General features: G+C 60.0%; 2 protein-coding genes across 2 annotated transcripts; one reads left to right on the top strand and one right to left on the bottom strand.

The window, feature by feature from the left end:
- Positions 1-1,185: 1,185 nt before the first annotated feature.
- THOP1 (thimet oligopeptidase 1) lies at positions 1,186-9,650 on the bottom strand. The gene is made up of 13 exons (XM_053999404.1): positions 9,431-9,650; positions 8,831-9,034; positions 7,200-7,348; positions 6,603-6,710; positions 5,716-5,818; positions 5,461-5,621; positions 5,228-5,363; positions 4,779-5,145; positions 4,346-4,547; positions 4,074-4,260; positions 3,670-3,798; positions 3,302-3,438; positions 1,186-3,220 (listed from the first exon to the last, which is right to left on the bottom strand). Exons 1-13 carry the CDS (start codon positions 9,444-9,446, stop codon positions 3,065-3,067), a joined length of 2,055 nt encoding a protein of 684 aa, XP_053855379.1. The 5' UTR covers positions 9,447-9,650; the 3' UTR covers positions 1,186-3,064.
- A 187-nt stretch (positions 9,651-9,837) lies between these two features.
- On the top strand, positions 9,838-19,283 carry SGTA (small glutamine rich tetratricopeptide repeat co-chaperone alpha). Its single transcript, XM_053999499.1, has 12 exons — positions 9,838-9,910; positions 10,949-11,105; positions 12,040-12,143; positions 12,305-12,389; positions 12,875-12,974; positions 13,718-13,822; positions 14,429-14,567; positions 15,318-15,380; positions 15,706-15,743; positions 16,513-16,602; positions 17,242-17,357; positions 18,223-19,283. The coding sequence occupies exons 2-11, from the start codon at positions 11,006-11,008 to the stop codon at positions 17,354-17,356; spliced, it is 939 nt and encodes a 312-aa protein (XP_053855474.1). The 5' UTR covers positions 9,838-9,910; positions 10,949-11,005; the 3' UTR covers position 17,357; positions 18,223-19,283.
- The last annotated feature ends 638 nt before the right edge of the window (positions 19,284-19,921 follow it).

The raw sequence follows: 19,921 nt of genomic DNA, 5'->3' as shown, positions 1-19,921 counted from the left end.
GTGCGGTACTACCTGCGGCAGCTGCTCTCGGGGCTGCGCTACCTGCACGGGCACGGCCTCGTGCACCGGGACCTCAAACTGAGTGCGTGGGGACCCGGGGGGGACCCGGGGGTGACCCAGGGCACCGGGGGGTGCCCCGAGGGTGACGCCACTCGCGTCCCTCCCTCCGCAGGTAACTTCTTGGTGACGGAGCGGATGCGGGTGAAGATCGGGGACCTGGGGCTGGCGCAGCGGGCGGCACCGCCCGGGCGGCGCTGGGGGTGAGCGGGGCCGGGGGGGCTGCACGGAGGGGGCTTCACCCTGCCCGTGTCCCCGGGGGCCACCTCTCCTGTCCCCCCCTCAGGGCACTCTGTGGGACACCCAGTTACCTGGCCCCGGAGGTGCTGGACCGCAGGGGACACGCGGTGCCCTCGGACATCTGGGCCCTGGGCTGCGCCCTGTGAGCGGGGCTGGGGAGGGAGAGGGGGGAGGGAGGGCGAGGGGAGAGGGGAGAGGGAGAGGGGAGATGGAGGGAGGGTGGGATGAGGGGAGATGGAGAGAGGGAGAGGGGAGATGGAGGGTGGGTGGGATGAGGGGAGAGGGGAGATGGAGAGGGGAGAGAGGAGAGGGAGAGGGGAGATGGAGAGAGGACAGCGGAGCTGGAAGGAGGATGGAGAGGCTGGAGGGAGGACAGAGGGGCCAGACGAAGGACAGGGACACCGGAGGGAGGACAGGGACGCTCCTGGCCGGTCCCCCCAGGTACACGGCGCTGACTGGCCACGCCCCGTTCGAGGCTCGCCACCGGCCGGAGCTGTTCCGGCGCATCCGGAGCGCTCGGTACCCGCTGCCCCCCCAGCTGTCCCCCCGCGCCCGCGCCCTCATCGCCCACATGCTGGACCCCGACCCCGCGGCACGGCCCAGCCCGGCGGGGGTGCTGGGCCACCCCTTCCTCACCCAGGTGCGGGGCTGGGGGACACGGGGGACACTGAGGGACACTGAGGGACACGGAGGGACGCGGGGGGGTCACCGCCTGTCGCTCCCCAGGGTTTCACACCCCACACGCTGCCACCCCGCGCCTGCCACTCCGTGCCCATCTTCGTGGGACAGGAGCCCCTGTGCCGGATCCTGCGGGGGCTGCGGTGCTGGCGGGGGTGTGGCTGTGTCCCTGTCACCCCCGCCCCTCCCCAAAGCACCTGAGCCCGAACATCCACGGAGGAAAACCTTTATTAGTGCTGGGAACCGTCTAAAATCCAGTCGTGGAAACAAGCGGGGTGGGACGTGACCAGTACGAACGGCACACACACACCAGTTTGCCCTTAAAACTGTTAACGGGAAAAAACAACCCCGAAATCCAAAGCCCAAAATAAAAAGGAGCTCTCTTCCCTGCCAGCCTGGGATGGGGATGGGGATGGGGAGGTGCAGCTCCATGTCCCGGTGCTGCTCCTGGGACTGGAGAGGTGCCAGGTCACCCCCGCTGGGCAGTGGGGACACTGGAGAGGGGACAGAGGGAGCTGTGGGCTGGGAAGGAGGGAGGAAAGTGCGTGGTTTCCCTGTTCAGCTTCACTTCTCTCTCTCTGGAGAGAAGAGTCGGAGAAAACGATGAAAGCTCAGTAAAACAGGACACTAAAAACAGCCGGGGCAGCGCGGGCCGCCCCGCCCGCCCACGCCTGACACACGGAGGGAGGGACAAGGACAAGATGCTCGAGGTGGCCCCAGCAAGCACCAAGGAGCCGCTTCCGGACCCGTGCACGTGTCAGCGCCAGAGGGGACGGGCCGGGGGTTGTCACCGGCCTTCCCGTGTCACCAGCGGGGCCTGCGGGAGGGAGGTGACAGCAACGACTTTGTCTGCACTGGGGGGAGCCTTGTTCCTTTGGTGACAAAGCAGAGGGAACAGGGAACAGCCTGCAGTGGCTGGGACGGTGCCGGTGAGCTGGGGCACTGGGGCTGTCACTCGTGTCCCCAAAGCACGGCAGAGCGGCAGGGATGGATCCCACAGCCCTCAAATGGCCTCACGCAGAGGCTGGAAGGGGTGGGACACAAATCCCAGCTCCCCCCGATGCTCCTCAGCTCCCGAGGAAGCGCCCCAGACCTCTCCCAAGCCGGCAGCAAAGGCAGCCTTTGCCCTCGGGGTCAGGAGCCTTGTGCCACAGCACCCTGTGCCACGCAGGCTCCTGGGGCACGCTGGGGACAGCCCGGGGCAGGTGGCCCAGCCCGGGCTGGCTGCTGTCCCTCCCCGTGGCGCCGCAGCCCGGCCGGCAGCTCGAGGGCTGGCACGGAGCCCACGGGATATTTTTGTCTCGTGTTGTTTGAAGCTGTCAGCTCGGTGTTTTCGGTCATAAACACAACCCTCCCCTGTCCCAGCCCGCCTGGGAGCTGACAGCAACAGCAACACCCTGGGCTGCCGCAGCCTGAGCCCCTGGCTGCCCCGGGGTGGCCCCAGGATGACCCCGAGATGGCCCTGGGACATCTGGCAGCACACGGAGGCCACGTCCCCAGACTCCCTGTTCTGGAACGCCTGCAGCGGCCACCTCTGTCCCCCTGCCAGGCAGGAAGGTCCCTGAGGGGCGCAGGGCAGGATGCTCCAGTCAATTCCCTGTGGGTTTTGAGCTCTGGGATCTCCCCATCTTTATGGCACAGCCAAGAGCTGCCCAAAGATGAGGAGAGCAGGACTGTCCCTGCCCTGGTGACAGCTGTGTCTGTCCCGGGGCACAAACCAAGCCAAGGTGGCAACAACAAGGACAACGAGGTTTCTTAAAAGAGAAGGGATTTAAAAACAAAGATTCAAGTTTGGGAACGCCTCTCCCCCTCCTCCCCGGCTCCAAACGAGGCCAAAACTCACCCTTGTGCAGAAATCAGGTTCAAAGTTCAGCCAATTGGTGTGGGTGACCCACAGCCCCGGGGTGACGAGGGCAGGTCACCTCTGTGTCACCACAGAGCCCCGGCCCAGGGCTGGGCCCGGCTCCCAAGGCCCAGGAGGGGCTGGGAGCGGGAGCCTGGAGGGGCAGCTCCAGGCAGCGGCGGCCCGGGGCTCTTTGGTGGCAGGAACCAGGCGAGGGCAGGCGCGTGGGCAGGGCCGAGCAGCACCTCAGGCCGAAGGCACCGAGTTGCTCTCCACCTTCAGTCCCTTGCTGGCCAGGAAGGCGTCCTGCTTGGGCTCCCGGCCCAGGAACCTCCTCAGCATGTCTGACGCGTCCACGGAGCCGCCGGGATGCAGGATGCACTTCCTGTAATCCATGCCCACCTGCGGGCACACACGGGGCAGGGCTGGGACACCCGCCCCGGCTCCCGCAGCCTGGCCACGCACGCAGAACCCTCTCCCTACCTTGCAGCTCATGATTCCCTCCTGCTTGAAGCGGGTGTGGAACATGTCCATGGAGTACACCTCGCTCCAGAGGTAGCCGTAGTACTGGGCGTCGTAGCCCCCGGCCAGGTGGCCGAAGGTGGCCGGCATGTTTGTACCTGAGGGGACACAGGGGGTCAAGGGGGATTCCCCATGGAAAAACCCCCTCCAGTGCTGTCCCAGCAGGCTGGCTCAGCTGTTCACAGCCCAGGGGACAAAGGGAGGAACTTTCCAGGCTTTTCCAGCCCCGCTTTTCCCAGAGCCAGCAGAAACCATCCCCACCCGAGAGGAACTTGCTGAGCCACGTGTGCAGGGCAGGCCGAGAGGGGCAGGAGGGTGGCACCCCGTACCTGGGGTGGCAGGGACACCCAGCACCTCTTCACAGAGCTGGGCAAACACCTCCACGGGGTCAGCCTTGGTCTGGGTGTGCAGCGCCTGGTCCACCTTGGCCAGGACGATCTGGCGCAGGTTGAAGAGCCCTGTTCCAAGAGGAGGAGGAGAAGGGAAACTGAGGCTGGAATGCTGCCCTGCAGGAGTGTCACCGAGGCTGCTGGCAGCAGGGCAGGCTGCGTGGCACCTCTTTGTCCCTTTCACGTGCCCCGTCACCCTCTCTTCCCACGTGTGGGCTCCTTCCCCCATCCCCTCAGAACCCCCAGCACCACAGCGAGCACGGAAAAGCCTTTCCCGTCCCCAGGCAGGTCACTGAGTGTCCCCTTCCCGTCCCCACGCCCAGGGCACACCCATTCCCTCCCACCTGTGTTTGCCTGCCGGGATTTAATCAGCTTCTCCAGCAGCTCATCCGGGATGGGGCTCCCCGTCTTGTAGTGCCTGGACATGCGCAGCAGCGGCTCCTTCTCCCACACCCAGTTCTCCAGCATCTGGGACGGGGCCTCCACGAAGTCCCGCTCCACGTGTGTCCCGCTGAACATGGCAAACTCCGCCTGGGGGACACGGCCGGCTCGGAATTCCAGGGGAAAACGCGATGGGGGCAGAACCCCAACCTGTGCCAGCGCAGGGAGGCCTCACCTGAGAGCACAGCTGGTGCATGACGTGCCCAAACTCATGGAAATAGGTCTCCACCTCGTCGTGCTGCAGCAGGGAAGGGGCGTCCGGCGTGGGCTTGGTGAAATTGGCCACCATGGCGGCCACCGAGATTTGCCGGCTGGAGTCCGGCAAGAGGCAGCCGGGCTGGAGGCCGAAGCAGGCGGCGTGTCCGTACTTCCCTTCCCTGGGGAGGGACAGGAGGCTCAGGGATCCTTCCAGAAGCCAGACACAGCCACGGCCTCCCCCACTGTGGTCCTCTGAGGAGCCCCCAGTGACCCCCCCCCCCGGTGACACCCCGGTGACATCCCTGCCCCAGCACACGGCGCTCGCTCCACTCCACACAGCTGGGAGCAGGAATCTCCTCTTCCTCAGGCTCTGCTCCCCCTGCCCCAGCCCTGCTCGCCCCAGGGCTCACCGTGGGTACAGGTCCAGGTAGAACTTCCCGATGGTCTCCCCGGAGGACGCGTCCTTCACCGTGTAGAGCTGCACGTCCTCGTGCCACACCTGAGCCTTCTCCTCCAGGTGGAAGGTGAGGCCCAGCAGCTCCTGGTAGATGGCCAGGAGGCCCGTGGTGACCACCTGCATGGGGAAATACTCCTTGAGCAGGTTCTGGTCCACGCTGTACTTGGTCTCCTCCACCTGGTTCATGTAGTAGCGCATGTCCCAGGCGTTGATGCGGTTGTCGAACTCCAGCCCGCGCTTCTCGCACTCCTTCTTCTTCAGGTCCAGGATCACGGCCCGCTCCTTCTCCCCCAGGGGCTTCAGCTTCTGGGCCAGCTCATCTGGGGAAGCCAGGCAGGGTTGGGATCAGGGATCAGAGCAGCACACAGGCCCAGGATGTCCCTGCTCGGCCCCAGGACGTACCCAGGAACGTGGCCACCGTCCGGCTGCTCTTGGCCATGTTCATCTCCAGCACAAAGTCGGCGTGGGTGCTGAAGCCCAGCAGATTGGCCTTCTGAGCCCTCAGGTCCACCAGCTCCTTCAGGATCAGGCAGTTCTCCTGCAAGGCAGAGAGTGAAGCACACAGGGGAGAAGGGAAGCAGTGTGGAAAGAAACACAGCTGCCAGGGGAGATCCCCTGGGGCAGATCCCACCGACCTCTTTGCACCTGGAGTTGAACATCTCCTCCACCTTCCTCCTGGTCTCGGGCACGTAGCACTTCTTCAGCAGGGGGAAGTAGTGTGGGTACTTCAGGGTGACCTTCAGCTTCCCATCCTCCGTCTTCTCCAGGGAGTTCAGGAAGTCCTCAGGGAGCCCCCCTGCGAAAAGAGCAGGCAGGGGCTGAGGGCGAGCCCAGGATTCTGCAGGAATGCTCTGGGATCACCCAGTGCAGGCACTCAGGGCCCTCCATACCCAGTTCCTCCCTGGAGAAGGGCAGGAAGGTGGTGTCCTCGTTGAGGTTCTTGTTGAAGTCGATGCACAGCACGCTCAGCTTTTTCTTGATAGCTTTGATTTTCTTCAAAACGCAGAAAATCGCAGAGAAGTCAGAGCTGGGGGGGCACTCAGGCTGTCCCCACCCTGCTGAGCTGCCCAGCACTGAGCCTTGGCTCTGACCCAGCCCAAAGGTGCACAATTAACGAATGAACCATGGTGAGCCAGCAGCCCGGAAAGGCTCCCCGGGGTCACACCTGGCAGGGATCAGCCACCTCAGCAAGGTCCTGCCTGTTCCCTGCCGCCCCAGGAGCTGCAGGTGCTGCACTAACAACCTCCTCTCTCCTTATTTCCCATTTTCTACGGGTTTTAACCCAGTTTTGAGCTCCTCTGCTGGTGCATGGTAAGAGAGGGAGACCCCTGAGCAGCTCAGCCCCCTCACCCCAACTCTGGCCCTTGGTACGTGGGGATTTGGTGCTAATTCCCCAATTTCACCTTCCCAGGAATTCCTCAACTCCCACTATGTTAACATCATCCTTTCAATGGAAAGGAAAAAGGGAGGGCTGGAGACATCACCCAAAATCACCAGAATCGGGGGCAAAACCCAAACCTGAGCCTCAGACCCTGCCCTGAGCCCTGCCAGGACGAGAGGGAATGGATTCAGACTGACAGGAAGTAGGATTAGATGGGATATTGGGAAAAAATTCCTTCCTGTGAGGGTGGGGAGGCCCTGGCACAGATTTCCCAGAGGAGCTGTGGCTGCCCCTTCCCTGGAAGTGTCCAAGGCCAGCTTGGAGCACCCTGGGACAGCGGAAGATGGGCTTTAAGGTCCCTTCAGCCCAAACCATCCTGGGACTCCGTGCTCTCACCTCCTGTGTCTCCTCAGGGAGGTGGAGCCCGTTCCTTTTTCCCAGCTTGATCAGCCTCTCCAGGTACCTCTTTGCCTCGGGCTTCAGGGAAGCACTCTCTGCTTTCTCCTGCAAAACAAAACAAATTCCTCCTCCTCAGGGAGCTGCAGGATCAGGTGCTGCAGGAAGCTGCTTCCCAGTGGGAGTTCTGGGAACACCAGAGACCCGGCAGCAGATGGAAAAGCCCCAGGGAAGGCTCTGGTTTGGTGCAGAGGTTCCTGTGTCACCTCGGGGCACGGGTTCCTCCCAGACTGCTTTAAAGACGGCACCTTTGTGCCATGGCAGCATTCTGGGGGGCACCTTTGGGGGCATCACCACTGAGGTGGGTTGGATTTACCAAGAGCCCCTCAGCAAAGGGGTGATCACGGCTCTGAGCGGGGGCAGAGCCCTCAATCCCAAATTTCCCATCCCTCACTCGAGCTGGACCACTCTGCCGTGACCGCACCGCGCTCCCGCCCCACTCCTGCATCGATCCCTTCTCAGCTCTGGGATGAGGGAACAGGATTTGCCGGACTCCCAGGGGGTTCCACCGCCCCGCCCGGGTGGCAGGGGACGCACCTGGAGCCACACAATCCTCTGGTACACGTCCTGCCTCATGCTCATCTCCACGTCGAACTCCGAGAGCTTCTTGTCGGCCTCGGTGCTGGCGGCGCGGATGGCCTTGCAGGGGGACACGTGCTGGGGGAAGTCCAGCATGTTCCTACGGACTGGCAGGAGAAAAGGGGACAGGGGTGGTGGGCCCACGTCCCAGAGCACACCCAGAGCCAGGCTGGCAGCCCCAGAGCCTTTCCCACCGCCCACACACGGCAGAGGAGAGGTGGGATGTGGCTCCCGCTCCCTTTGGTCCCTTCCCTGCTGCCCAGCACATCCACCCGCTGGATTCCCACCACAATCCTCCCAAACTCCACGGGAATTCTGTGCCTGTGAGCCCCCAACAGCTCTGCCCCAGCTGTGGCAGCACGGCAGGTTTGGGGACTCCTGTGCAGGGCTGGGAGTTGGACTCGAGGCTCCCTCCCAGCTCGAGGAATTCCATGATTCCTGATGGCAGCAGCATTCCCTGGCTCCTTTAAAGCTCCAAGTGGGACAATCCCTTCCCACAGACACCTCCCAAAAAAAACCCCCACGCCCCAGGTGCGCCCTGTCCTGGTGCAATTCCACATGGGAAAACGAGGAGAACATTCCCTGCTGCTGTCCCTGCAAAAGCTCCAAGAGCAGCACTCCAGGTGCTCTCCAGGCACCTGGATCCTCCCCCCAGCAGAAGCTGAACCCGCAGCTCAGCCAGGGAAGTGCTGACAGCCGTGCTGAGGTGAACATTCCTCCTGCTGACCAAGAGGAATTACTTTTTTCCCCTATTATTTTAGGAAAAAAGAACGGGGAGAGGAGGAAGACGAGGCTGCTCCCCGCCCCAGACAGGTGGGACAGCTCGAGCACAGGTGTCACGAGGAGGGGCCGCCTGAACTGCCACCCTGCTGCAAATAATCATCCAGAAAGCCACCAAAGCTGCACGGTTTTGGTGCCACCACGTCGTGGTACTCCCCCCAAAAAATCCCAGAGGGATTTACTCCCCCAAAAAAATCCCAGCAGGACTGACTCTTCCAAAAAATCCCAGCAGGACTGATTCTTCCAAAAAATCCCAGCAGGATTGACTCTCCCAAAAAAATCCCAGCAGGAAACAAGGCACATGGAGAGACATTTGTCCACTGCCCCAGGGGAAACTGAGGAAGGAGGTGAGAGTCTTCTTTTCTCTGTTTGCCCCCACTGGTGACACCTGGAAGCTGGGACAGCCTGGGGAGCGGGGCTGCTCCTGCTGCCACAGGGCTGGCCTTGGGTTAATTTGCTTTTCCAAATCTGTCCTTTGTGCTGGCTCCTCGCTGTATAAACATTAACTGGGAATAAAACCAACATCCTGCTGGCAGCCACGGGGAGAGAAAAGCAGGTGACAGCACAGAGCTAAAAAAAACAAACCCAAAAATCCTAATAATGGTGGAACGGGTTAGAAATTGCCTCAAAGCTCAGCCCTGCTATGGGCAGGGACATCTCCCACGATCCCAGGTGGCGCCAAGGTGGCCTTGGACCCTTCCAGGGATGGGGCAGCCACAGCCAGGCAAGCTCAGAGCCTCCCACCTTCCCGGGAAGAACTCCCCAGCATCCCACCCTCTGCCGGGGGGAACAGCTCCGGCCGACCCCACCTGTGTATTCCACCTCCACGTCCGCCAGAGCCTTCAGCGTGCTCTCGTAGGAGACCTCCCCGCGCTCCTGGGCTCCCACGCGGTCGTACACGAGCTTGGTGCTCTCGGTGAGCTCGGCGGCCATGGCCTCGATCTGCTCGGCCGTCAGGTCCCAGCGCAGCCGGCTGGCCACGGCCCGCGGGGCCTGGCTGTCCACGACATTCCCTGCGGGCCAGCGGCGCGGTCACGGCGGGGACAGCGCGGGGAGAGCATTCCAGGGAGGGCCCGCGGCCCCGAGCGCCGGGAATTTGCGGCTCCTCGCCCTCCCGGTCCCGGTAAACGCTTCACCGAAACCCGACCCCGTGCGCCGCCGCCTGCCGCCGCCAAGGCTGTCCCCGCTCGGGGACGCGGCCGTGCGCCGCGCCGCGGGGCACAGCGGCGGCCCGGGGGCAGAGGAGACCCCGGCCGGCCCGGGGGCCGCCGCCGGGCCCGTGCCGCCGCCCCCGGCCCCGTGCCGCCGCCCCAGCCCTCTCCGCTCAGCCGCTCTCCCCCCGCCGCGCCGGCCCCTCGCCCTCTCCCCGGTGTCCCCGCGCTCCCCGTGCGCCCCCATCCCGCCGGTACCTGTCGGCGGGGCCATGTCGGGGGTGCCGCGGGTGCCGGGAGGCCCCGCGCTGCTGACGAGGCCGGGAGGAAACCGGGCCGGCCCCACGCACCGAGCATGTGCCCCGACCGGAGAGGCGGGCGGGAGAGCGGGGCATGCTGGGAGCGTGGAGGACCGGGCCGCTCCCGCCGCGCCCGCACCGCACCGGGGCCGGGCGGCGGGGGCGGCTCATCCCCGCCGCGACCCTCCGAGCCGGCCGGGAGCGGCCCCGGGGCGGGCGCGGAGCATCCCCGGGTCCCGCCCGCCCGTTCCCATGGCAACGCCCCCGCGCGTTGCCGTGACAACGCCGCATCTCTATGGTACCGGTGGGGGCGGAGCTTCCGCCGTAGGCCGCGCCCATTCCTGTGCTACGGGCAGGGGCGGGGCCGCAGCGGCGCCGGCGCGCGGCGGGCGCGGCGCATGCGCAGTGCGGGAGCGCGCCCGGCCCAGGCGAGTGTCCGGTGAGCGCGGGGAGACCGGGGAGCACCGGGGAGCACCGGGGCCGGGACGGGACGGGACGGGGGCACCGGGGCCGGGCCCCGCCGGCACCCTCCGCCTCCGGACCCGCTGGTGCCGGGCCGTGCTGCCCGCCGGCAGCCGCGGTTCTGCTCCGCCTTGGGACAGCGGCACCGGGGGGTACCGGGGACACCGGGGCCTGGGGGGGGCGGGACCGGACCGGGCCGCACGGGACGTACCGGGAGCGGGCTGTGCCCCCCGTTGGGACTTCTGTGTCTCCGGTGGTGCCGGTGCCAGGCCCGGGGGTCGCCCGCCCCGGTCCCGGTGAGGGCAGCGGCGGTGGCGGCGGGACACGGCGGTTTCCGCGGCCGGGGCCGGGCCGGGGGTCCCCGGTTGCCTCCACCGGGGCAGGGTCCGGGCGGTGCTCGCGGGGCTTTGGGAAGCGGGGCGGGGGCACCGGGGAGCGGCGCCTTCCCCTCTCCGCCCGGCCCGGGGCCCGGGGGCTCCGGGGGCTCCGGGCGGATGGGCCCGCTCGGCTCGGTCGGACTCGCATTAAACGGAGCTCGTTTCTCGGTTCAAGGAGCCTGGCTGTGCTACAAACCCCGTTAAGGGCCGGGCTGGCGGCAGCGGAGCCGGAGCCGCTTTCCCTCGGGAGCTGCCCCGGGAGCGCTGGAATCCCCAGCCTCGGGCTCTGCTTTTCGGGACCGCTTTGGGATTTCTCTCCCTCTTCCCTGCCGGGACAGGCTGGGACAGCCCTGGCTACCAAGGGCTACCAAATCCCCGCTGCTCTTGGTGTGGTTTCAGGAGCAAGCCGTGCTCGGGGAGCAGAAAAGTGGGGTTTTTCCTGGCGAGCTCCGGGGATTTCATCCCCTGCGGCCCCTCTGGGTTGTGCCAGGCAGAGGGGGAGCCCCGGCCTGGGGAATTGCTGAGGAGCACGAGGAAGGTTCTGGATTCTTACCGGAGCGAGAGGGCAGGGCGGCTCCCTCAGGCCCCAGATCCATCCTGGCCCCTCAGCCCCCCTGCCCTCGCTGGTGTCTGTGCAGGAGTTTTTGGGACGCCAGGAGCGGCGGAGCCCGGCCCCTCGCAGCCTCTGTCCCGGCATGGCAGACCAGAAGCGGCTCGCCTTCTCCATCATCCAGTTCCTGCACAGCCAGCTCCAGAGCGGGAGCATGTCTCCCGACGCGCAGGAGAGTTTGGAAGGTGGGTGGATCTGCCTCTGGTGAGCCAAAATCTGGGAGGATTTCGCCGCTGTCTCCCCGTTCTCTACCCCTGGCTCGGCTGGGCTGCTCCCGGTGCCGAACCCCGCTGGAAGTTTGGAGTTCGTTTTTCCTTTTGGGATTTATCCGGGGATGCTGGTGGCTCGTGTGGCTTCTGATCTCCTCCAAGAGCAGCTTAGCTGGAGGCAGGGATGTGCCTGGGGTCAGAAGCCTCCCTGATCCCTGCTTGGAGACTCAGAGGGTTCATCCGGGAGCGTTCTGTGGGGTGGGAGGTGGGAATTCCGTGGCTCCAGGGAAGCTTTTTGTGCTCCTGGCGTTGTTTCTCCTCTTCTGCTCCCCAAAACCTCGTCCCTCAGGGCTTTTCCAGGCCCTTCGGAAGGAAGGGATCTTAAAAGGATCTCCCTAAGGAGCTTAAGGTTTATCCTTGGTTTGTGGGCTCGTGCTGGTGAAAGGAGCGTGGCTGTGGGGTCCTGGGGATGGGATGTTTTGGGATGTAAAGTGTGGCAGGAGGGCTTGGGGAGGCTCTCCTTTCCCTGGGAGCAGCTTTTCCCTGGGAGCAGCTTCCCAAGCCTGAGGAGGGAGGAGGTGGCTCAGGGCTCCCAGAGCGAGGGGAATGTCTGGGTCTCTCCCTGGAATTCTGGGCCATTCCCACATTCCCAGCTGTGGGAATGCTGCTGCAGCCCCAGCCTGATTCACTTCCAACCCCAGGAATCCCTCGGGGTGGGAACTGGGACTGGCTCCATCCAGGATATCCAGAGGGAAGCTTTGCCCGGCTCCGAGTTCTGGCACAATCTGAGGATACAGCCCGAAAATCCCATCTGGTGTGGGGACAGTGTTGGGGTTTTTTCCTGTTTTTTTGAGAGATGAGGGAGAGGGATGAACATTTATTAATTAATGACCTGACTCTCCTTACCCAGTGGCCATCCAGTGCCTGGAAACAGCGTTTGGGGTCTCCATGGAAGACCAAAGCCTGGCTGTGTCCCAGACCCTTCCCGAAATATTTGAAGCCGTGGCAGGGAAGGTGAGTGAGCGCCCTGGAATGTTCCCTTTTCCCTGAGTTCTGCTGGATTTTCCTGGAGGCTGCTGCTCCCCTCAGGAGCTCCGTGTGGGAGGGGAACGTTTTGGGCTGGAGAAATGGGAATTGTGGGAATGCTCAGCTCAGCTTCTCCCTCTCCTTGGAAGGAGCCGGAACGCTCCAGGACGAACTCGGAGCCCGTCACGCCCTCGGAAGATGACGTGGCTGAGGCTGAAAGACTCAAGACTGAAGGTACCAACCCCTGGAGCTGCTGGATAACGAGGGTTTGGTGCTCACTGGGAGGGGATCTCAATTCCCTGGCACCTGGGGAATGCTTGGATCTGGGGGGAAAAAAGGAATGTTTTCTGTTTCTGCCTCTTGCTCTGTTTGGGCTGCAGGAGTGTGGGGAGGTTTTGCTGCCAGGAAGGTTGGATCAGTGGGATTTTTATCCCAGAAATCCTGTGGGGTGTGGAGCAGAGCATCCATCCTTCCTGCTCTTGTGCGTGGCTTTTTCCTGGGAAGAAGTGGGATGAGCGTGGATGCAGCACTTCCCCCTGAGCCAGCACCTGGGCTGATTTTTGGGATGCAGCACCAGGAATGCTGGAATTTCCAGCACGGCCTCGCAGCTGGCCCTGCCCCACGCTGACAAACCTCTCCCCTGTGCTATTTCCATGGATCCAGGCCTTTTTCTTTGGTTTGTCCCAGTTCTTTTCCATCCTTTCCCACCCTCCTTTCAGGAAACGACCAAATGAAGGCAGAAAACTTCGAGGCTGCCGTGTCTTTTTATGGAAAAGCCATCGAGTTAAACCCAGCCAACGCCGTTTATTTCTGCAACAGGTACTGAGCAGCCCCCCCAGCTGCTCCTGCTGGGATCCCAGGCTCCGGAATGCCCAAAATTCCCAGTTCTCTAATGGTTCTGTGGAGTTTCGGAGCAGTTCCTCGCTCGCTGTGGGACCGTGCCGTGCTTTTGGTGCCTCCTGGGATCTCTGGGTGGGCAGTGGGTGTGGAAGTGACCTTTATTCGGCACTGGAGGGATGAGGGGTGCCAGGGACTGGGGTCTGCTTCCATGCAGAGTGGGATGTGTTGGGAATTCAGGGTGGAATGAGGAGCTGGAGGCTCCTCGTGGAGAGGTAAGGCAGCTGTGTGTGCAAATGGGCCGTGGAAGGGGGGAGGTCTTTGTGTTCCTCAGGCAATTCTTGCATAAAACAGACTTTGAAGTTTAATTTGATGGAATTCCCTGGTTGTGGTGGGAGCTCAGATCCACCTGGACACGGTGGGAGGGGGATTTTGGGTGGGAATTGGTGCTTTTGGCTCTCTCGGAGGGTTTGGGGCCGGTGCCTCTCAGAATTGTGAGGTCGAGCATAAAAGCCAGGCTTAGAAACCAAATCTTTCCTCTTTGGAATGCGGGGAAACGTTGAGAAATCGAGGGATGAGGGGAAGCAGAGGGATTTTCTCAGCTGGGAAGTGATCCTGGGATGTCACCCGGAGCAGCTGGGACTCCGCTCACACCAGGGGTGACTTCCCTCGGGATATTCCAGCTGCTCAGCATTCCCTGCCTCCCGCTCTCCCCGTTTTTCCAGGGCTGCTGCCTACAGCAAACTGGGGAATTACGCGGGAGCCGTGCGGGACTGCGAGCGCGCCATCGGCATCGACCCCAACTACAGCAAAGCCTACGGCAGGATGGGGTGAGCAGCAGCTCCCTGGGAAATTCCCACCTTTCCTCGGGAATTCGGGGTCCCTGGACACCCCAGCACAGGGATTTTATCCATGTTCCACCGTGAAAAAATTCCTGCTCTTCCAGCTTTTCAGGGTGGAGAAAAATGTTGCCTTTTTCAGTTTTTAGGAAGTTGGTGGGACAAAACAAGTGACCAAAAAATTCCTCTGTGGCTTTGATTTTTATTTTCTTTTCTGCTGGAATTTTCATTTCCTGAAAATTTCTTATTTCTCAATTCTAAGAAAGTTGGTGGGGACAACTGGATTTAAAAAGTGCCAAAAAAATCCCCTCTGTGACTTTGATTTTTTTATTTTCTTTCCGCCATTCCTGCTGGAATTTTCAACCCCTGGACACCTCAGCACAGGGATTTTATCAGTTCGTTCCACCATGAAACAATTCCTGCTGCTTCAGCTTTTTAGGGTGGAGAAAAATTTTTCAATTCAAGAAAATTCAAGAATTCAAGAATTCAAAATTTCAAGAATTTTTCAATTTTGAGAAAGTTGGTGGGGACAACAGTCAGGTAAAAAAAGGTGACAAAAAAGCCCTCCGTGACTTTGATTTTTCTTTTCCTTCCCAGCTTGGCCCTGTCCAGCTTAAACAAACACACAGAAGCTGTTGTTTACTACAAAAAAGCTCTGGAGTTGGATCCGGACAACGAAACGTACAAATCCAACCTCAAAATAGCTGAACAGAAAATGAAGGAGACTCCCAGTCCAGTAAGTCCCGGGTGGAATTTGGGAGTTTATTCAGGTTTTGCAACAGCAATTTCCGCTTTTGTGATCAAATCTCTCCAAAACTCAGCTTTTTTTATTTTCCCTGTGCCCCTTGAACAGCAGCAGAGGGGGTGAGCAGGAGTCCCTGGGGTTTTCCAGAGCCTCCTCCCCCCGGCAGGGTTTGAAGCTTGGAGCTGGGATCCTCCCAGCACCTGCAGGGAGCCCACAAAAAATGGGGAAGGATTTTTCCAACTGCCTGGAGAGACAGGGCCAGGGGAATGTTGGGAAGGGTTAGGTGGGGTGATGGGAAGGAGTCCTGGGATGTGGGGCTGGGATGGAATTCCCAGAGAATTTGGATCCCTGGGAGTGTCCGAGGGAAGGCTGGAGAAGAGAAGATCCAGGGAGCCACTTCCAGGGGTTAAGGGCTCCTGGAGGGGGATTTGGGACGAGGGATGGAGGGACAGGACACAGGGAATGGATTTAAACTGGGAAAAGGGAGATCTGGGTGGGATGTGGGGAAGGAATTCCTGGCTGGGAGGGAATGGGGTGGAATTCCCAGAGCAGCTGTGGAAGTGCCCAAGGCCAGGCTGGAGCGGCTGGGACAGTGAAGTGTCCCTGGCCCTGGCAGGGCTGGAAATGGATCCCTTCATGGCAGCCCATTCCTGCTGGGATTCCCTGGCTCTGGCAGCTCTGGGAATGAGGGATGGGAGTGGGGAATGAGCAGTGACAGCAGCTCTGGTTTCTCTCTTCCAGACCGGCGGCCCCGGAGGCTTCGACTTGGCCGGATTGCTGAACAACCCCGGCTTCATGAGCATGGTAATTCCAGACCTTGGGATTCCCTGGATGGAGCCTCCCTGGGGGCTCCTCACGTGGGGTTCCTCGGGATGGAGCCCCTCTGGAAGCTTTTCCCATTCCCTGGGGCTGTGTGGGAGCTGCTGCTGCTCCCTTCAGCTCAGACAGAGCTGGGAGTTTCTCCTCAGGCTTTTCCTGGGCTGTGGCAGGGCCTGCTCTGCTCTTCTTTCTGCCATTTCCCCCCTTTTCCTGGATTCCCAAGGATTCCCAGGCTTTCCCGCCTTCCCTTCGGGGTCGATCCCACCCTGTCCCTGCTGCCTCACCCTGGTGTTGTTTTTATTCCCCACAGGCCTCAAACCTCATGAACAACCCCCAAGTACAACAGCTGTGAGTTGGATCCCGCTTTTGTTTATTCCCTCTTGGAATTCTGGCCTTTCCTGCCGGGAGCAGGAGGGAATTTGGGCCAGGAATGTGGAGGGGGGCTCGGAACCGGCCCAGTTCCCTGAGCTGGGGGGGGTTTGGGTGCTCTGGAAGGTGCTGGGAGAGGGATTGGAATAAAATTATTCCGGAGGGAGGTGGGATGGGATGGGTCATGGCCCTGGAATTGGCTCTGCTGTGGTTTTGTGGGATTTCAGGATTTCCCAACTTGGTTAAAATGGGAATATTCCCATTCCTGGATGGTTGTGAGGAGCAGTTCCCAATATTGGAAGAAAATGGATAAATTCATAAACCCAAGGAAGGCTCAGGCCATTCCTGAGCATCCCTGCGGAGCGTGGCAGGAGGGACAGACCCCCTGGAGCCCCAAGATCTTGGATTTTGGGATGAGACCACTGGGCTCCCTTTGGCTTCTCCCTGCTCCTGTGCCTGGTGCCAGCAGGAATTCCCACCTGGATACAGCCCTGGAGGGAGTCCAGGGAATCCTCTCCTGGATGCAGAGCAGGGAACGAGCAGGGCTGTGATTCCATGAATCGGGGAATATCGACATTATTATAATCATTTATTTACTGTTCAGCTTAGTTACTTACTTCCAGCTGACCCAGGAAAGGCTGCTGCAGGGAATTCCGAGATGCCTGGGGGGGGAAGTTGCTCCCATCAGTCCCCAGGTGATTTTTTGGGATTTTTTTCCCAGTCCTGAGCCCTTTCTTTCCCTTCCCAGAATGTCCGGGATGATCTCAGGAGGCCACAACGCCATGGGAGCGGCTGGGAGCAGCCCCTCCACCAACGACCTGGCCAGCCTGATCCAGGCGTGAGTGGGGACAGCTGGGACAGCTGGGACAGGGCTGGGGACTGCTGGGGACAGCTGGGGACAGATGGGGACAGCTGGGACAGGATTGGGGACAGCTGGGGACAGCTGAGACAGATGGGGACAGCTGGGACAGGGCTGGGGACAGATGGGGACAGCTGGGACAGGGCTGGGACAGGGCTGGGGACTGCTGGGGACAGCTGAGACAGATGGGGACAGCTGGGACAGGGCTGGGGACAGGGCTGGGGACAGCTGGGGACAGCTGGGACAGGATTGGGGACTGCTGGGGACAGCTGGGACAGGGCTGGGGACAGCTGGGACAGCTGGGACAGATGGGGACAGGGCTGGGGACAGCTGGGACAGATGGGGACAGGGCTGGGGACAGATGGGGACAGCTGGGACAGGATTGGGGACAGCTGGGACAGGGCTGGGGACAGATGGGGACTGCTGGGACAGGATTGGGGGACAGGGCTGGGGACTGCTGGGGACAGGGATGGGGATGATTGGTGACAATCCCGGGGGCAGTTTGGGGACAGGACTGGGGACAATCCAGGGGGACAATCCTGGATCCAGGGCTAGGAATGTCCCAGGGTCGCCTGTGTCAGGGTGTCCCTGACGTCCCGGTGTCCCCGGTGTCCCCAGGGGCCAGCAGTTTGCCCAGCAGATGCAGCAGCAGAACCCCGAGCTCATCGAGCAGCTGCGCAGCCAAATCCGCAGCCGGACCCCGAGCGCCAGCAACGAGGAGCAGCAGGAGTGAGGTGGGGCAGGATCAATGGCTATTGATTGATTGATTGATTGATTGATTGATTCAATGCAGGAATTGATAACTTCAGTTCTGATCAATCAGGAGTGAGGTGGGGCAGGATCAGTGGCTATTGATTGATGGATTGATTGATTGATTGATTGCAGGAATTGATAACTCCAGTTCTGATCAATCAGGAGTGAGGTGGGGCAGGATCAATGGCTATTGATTGATTGATTGATTGATTGATTGATTGCAGGAATTGATAACTCCAGTTCTGATCAATCAGGAGTGAGGTGGGGCAGGATCAGTGGCCATTGATCAATTGATTGATTGATTGATTGATTGAATGCAGGAATTGATAACTCCAGTTCTGATCAATCAGGAGTGAGGTGGGGCAGGATCAATGGCTATTGATTGATTGATTGATTGATTGATTCAGTGCAGGAATTGATAACTCCAGTTCTGATCAATCAGGAGTGAGGTGGGGCAGGATCAATGGCTATTGATTGATTGATTGATTCAGTGCAGGAATCAATAACTTCAGTTCTGATCAATCAGGAGTGAGGTGGGGCAGGATCAGTGGCTATTGATCAATTGATTGATTGATCGATTGATTGAATGCAGGAATTGATAACTTCAGCTCTGATCAATCAGGAGTGAGGTGGGGCAGGATCAATGGCTATTGATCAATTGATTGATTGATCGATTGATTGATCGATTTAATGCAGGAATTGATAACTCCAGTTCTATCCACACAGGAGTGAGGTGGGGCAGGATCAATAAAATAAATAAAATAAAACTAGAAGTAAATAATACAGACCAATCAGATGAAATTCCCTTTTCCCCAGGTGAGCTCCCTGTTTTCCCTCTCTCCGCAGCCCCTGGGAATTCCAGGATTTGCTTTTCCAGCTGGGAGCCACCTCCGTGTTGCCAATTCCTGACTTGGGAGTGTCCAAGAGGGGGAAAAGCCCAAAACTCCAAGGGATAAAAACCACAAAAATCCCCAAATCTCCCCGTGCCCTGCATGTCACCGAGAGTTCCCACTTCCCGCCCTGCTCCTCCCTTTTTTCCCTTTTCCCAGGTTTATTTTTTGGGTTTTTTTCCCTGGCAGAGCTGAACTCAGAATTCCGCTGGGAAATTCCCAGATCCCCGCGGGATTTGCTGCTGGGGGATTTTTATTCCCCATTTTTTGGTTTGTTTTGGTTTTGGTTTTGGTTTTTTGGAGGATTTCCAAGCGAATTCCTCATTTTTTTCCTCTCCCCACTTTTCCCCTCGGGAGCCACTTCCAAGAAGTGTTTGAGTCCCTGCTCGTCCCCACCCTGGAATTCCCGGGATTTTCCACCTCTGGGAATGAGGATTTCCCTCCAAGTCTGGGATTTTCGGGAATTTGGCTGCTCCCCTCCCCGGGATCCGCGGGGCAGTCAGGACTGAGCCTCCCCCAGGCGTTTTTGGGGTTTTCCCATCCCAAAAAATCCTGGAAAATCCCATTTGGGCGCGCGGCGGCTCTGGCAAAACGGGAATCTCTCCCATGGAATGTGAGCAGGGAGGGAGTGAAGGTGTTTTTAGTGTGTTTAAAGGAGTTTTTTCCAAATTATTTTGATTTTTTTTTTCTTAATTGCATGTCACTGGTCGGCCTGGCTGGGCTGGGGTGGAGGGAATCCAAAATCCCCTTTGGATCCAAAATCCCGGATTTGGGCAGGAGAAGCTCCTGGAGCCGCCTCAAACCCCAGCTGGGGGAGACCAGAGGGATTTTTTGTTAAATCCAGGATGGATTTCAATCCTATTTTTGGCTCCTGGGGGAGGAGGAGCCCCTCTGGAACGTTCGGGAGATGGAAAAAATCATGGGAAAAAGTGATTTTTTTTGGCCGAGGCTCCGTGGAATTCATGTGGTTCGTGTCACTCGTGAGGAATAAAAACCATTTGGACACTTTGGTTGTTATCCCAGCGTGCTCAGGTGATTTTCCAGAACTTTCTGTGGGCTCGGGGCTCTGTTTGGGGCACATTTTATCCCATTTTCCCCCTTTTTTTTCGTCCTTCCCAGTGGGAATTCTCCTGCGCGTTCCTAAGGCACAGAAATAGGAAAACTTTTCTTTTCCCCCCATTTCTCCTTCCCCAAATTGCCTTTAATTTCTCTCCAGCTGCTTTTCTGTAGCCCCACCAAAGGAATTCCAGGCTGGAAAGGAAAATATTCTGGAATTACCCAAAAACACGGAAACCACGGAGCCATTTTCCTGCTGTTTTCTGCTCATTCCGTGCTGTTTCCTTTCCCTCACCCTCCTCGTTCTTCCCTGACCCGTTTTTTCTGTATTTTTCCTCCTCTCTGGGTTGGGATTTTCCAGCCCTGAATTTCCAGGGAATTCCTCCTGCCCTGCCTGGAGCTGCTCCTGAATCCCAGAGGCTTTGGCTGCCCCTGAACTCCAGACTGAACTGCCAGCCTCCTTTTGGACTTTCCCGAAAATTCCTGGCTCCTCTGGGAGCCGACAGCAAAAAAAAAAAAAGGGAATTTAATGGAATTTTGTGGAATTTTATGGAATTTTCAGGTGGGCCTCGGCTCTCCCTGCAGCATCCCGCAGCTGC

The sequence above is a fragment of the Vidua macroura genome, chromosome 26 (genome assembly GCF_024509145.1).
Source record: "Vidua macroura isolate BioBank_ID:100142 chromosome 26, ASM2450914v1, whole genome shotgun sequence".
NCBI classification, from domain to species: domain Eukaryota; kingdom Metazoa; phylum Chordata; class Aves; order Passeriformes; family Viduidae; genus Vidua; species Vidua macroura.
The sequence above is the reverse complement of the archived record's forward strand: the minus strand, read 5'-3'. Positions and strand labels throughout refer to the sequence as shown.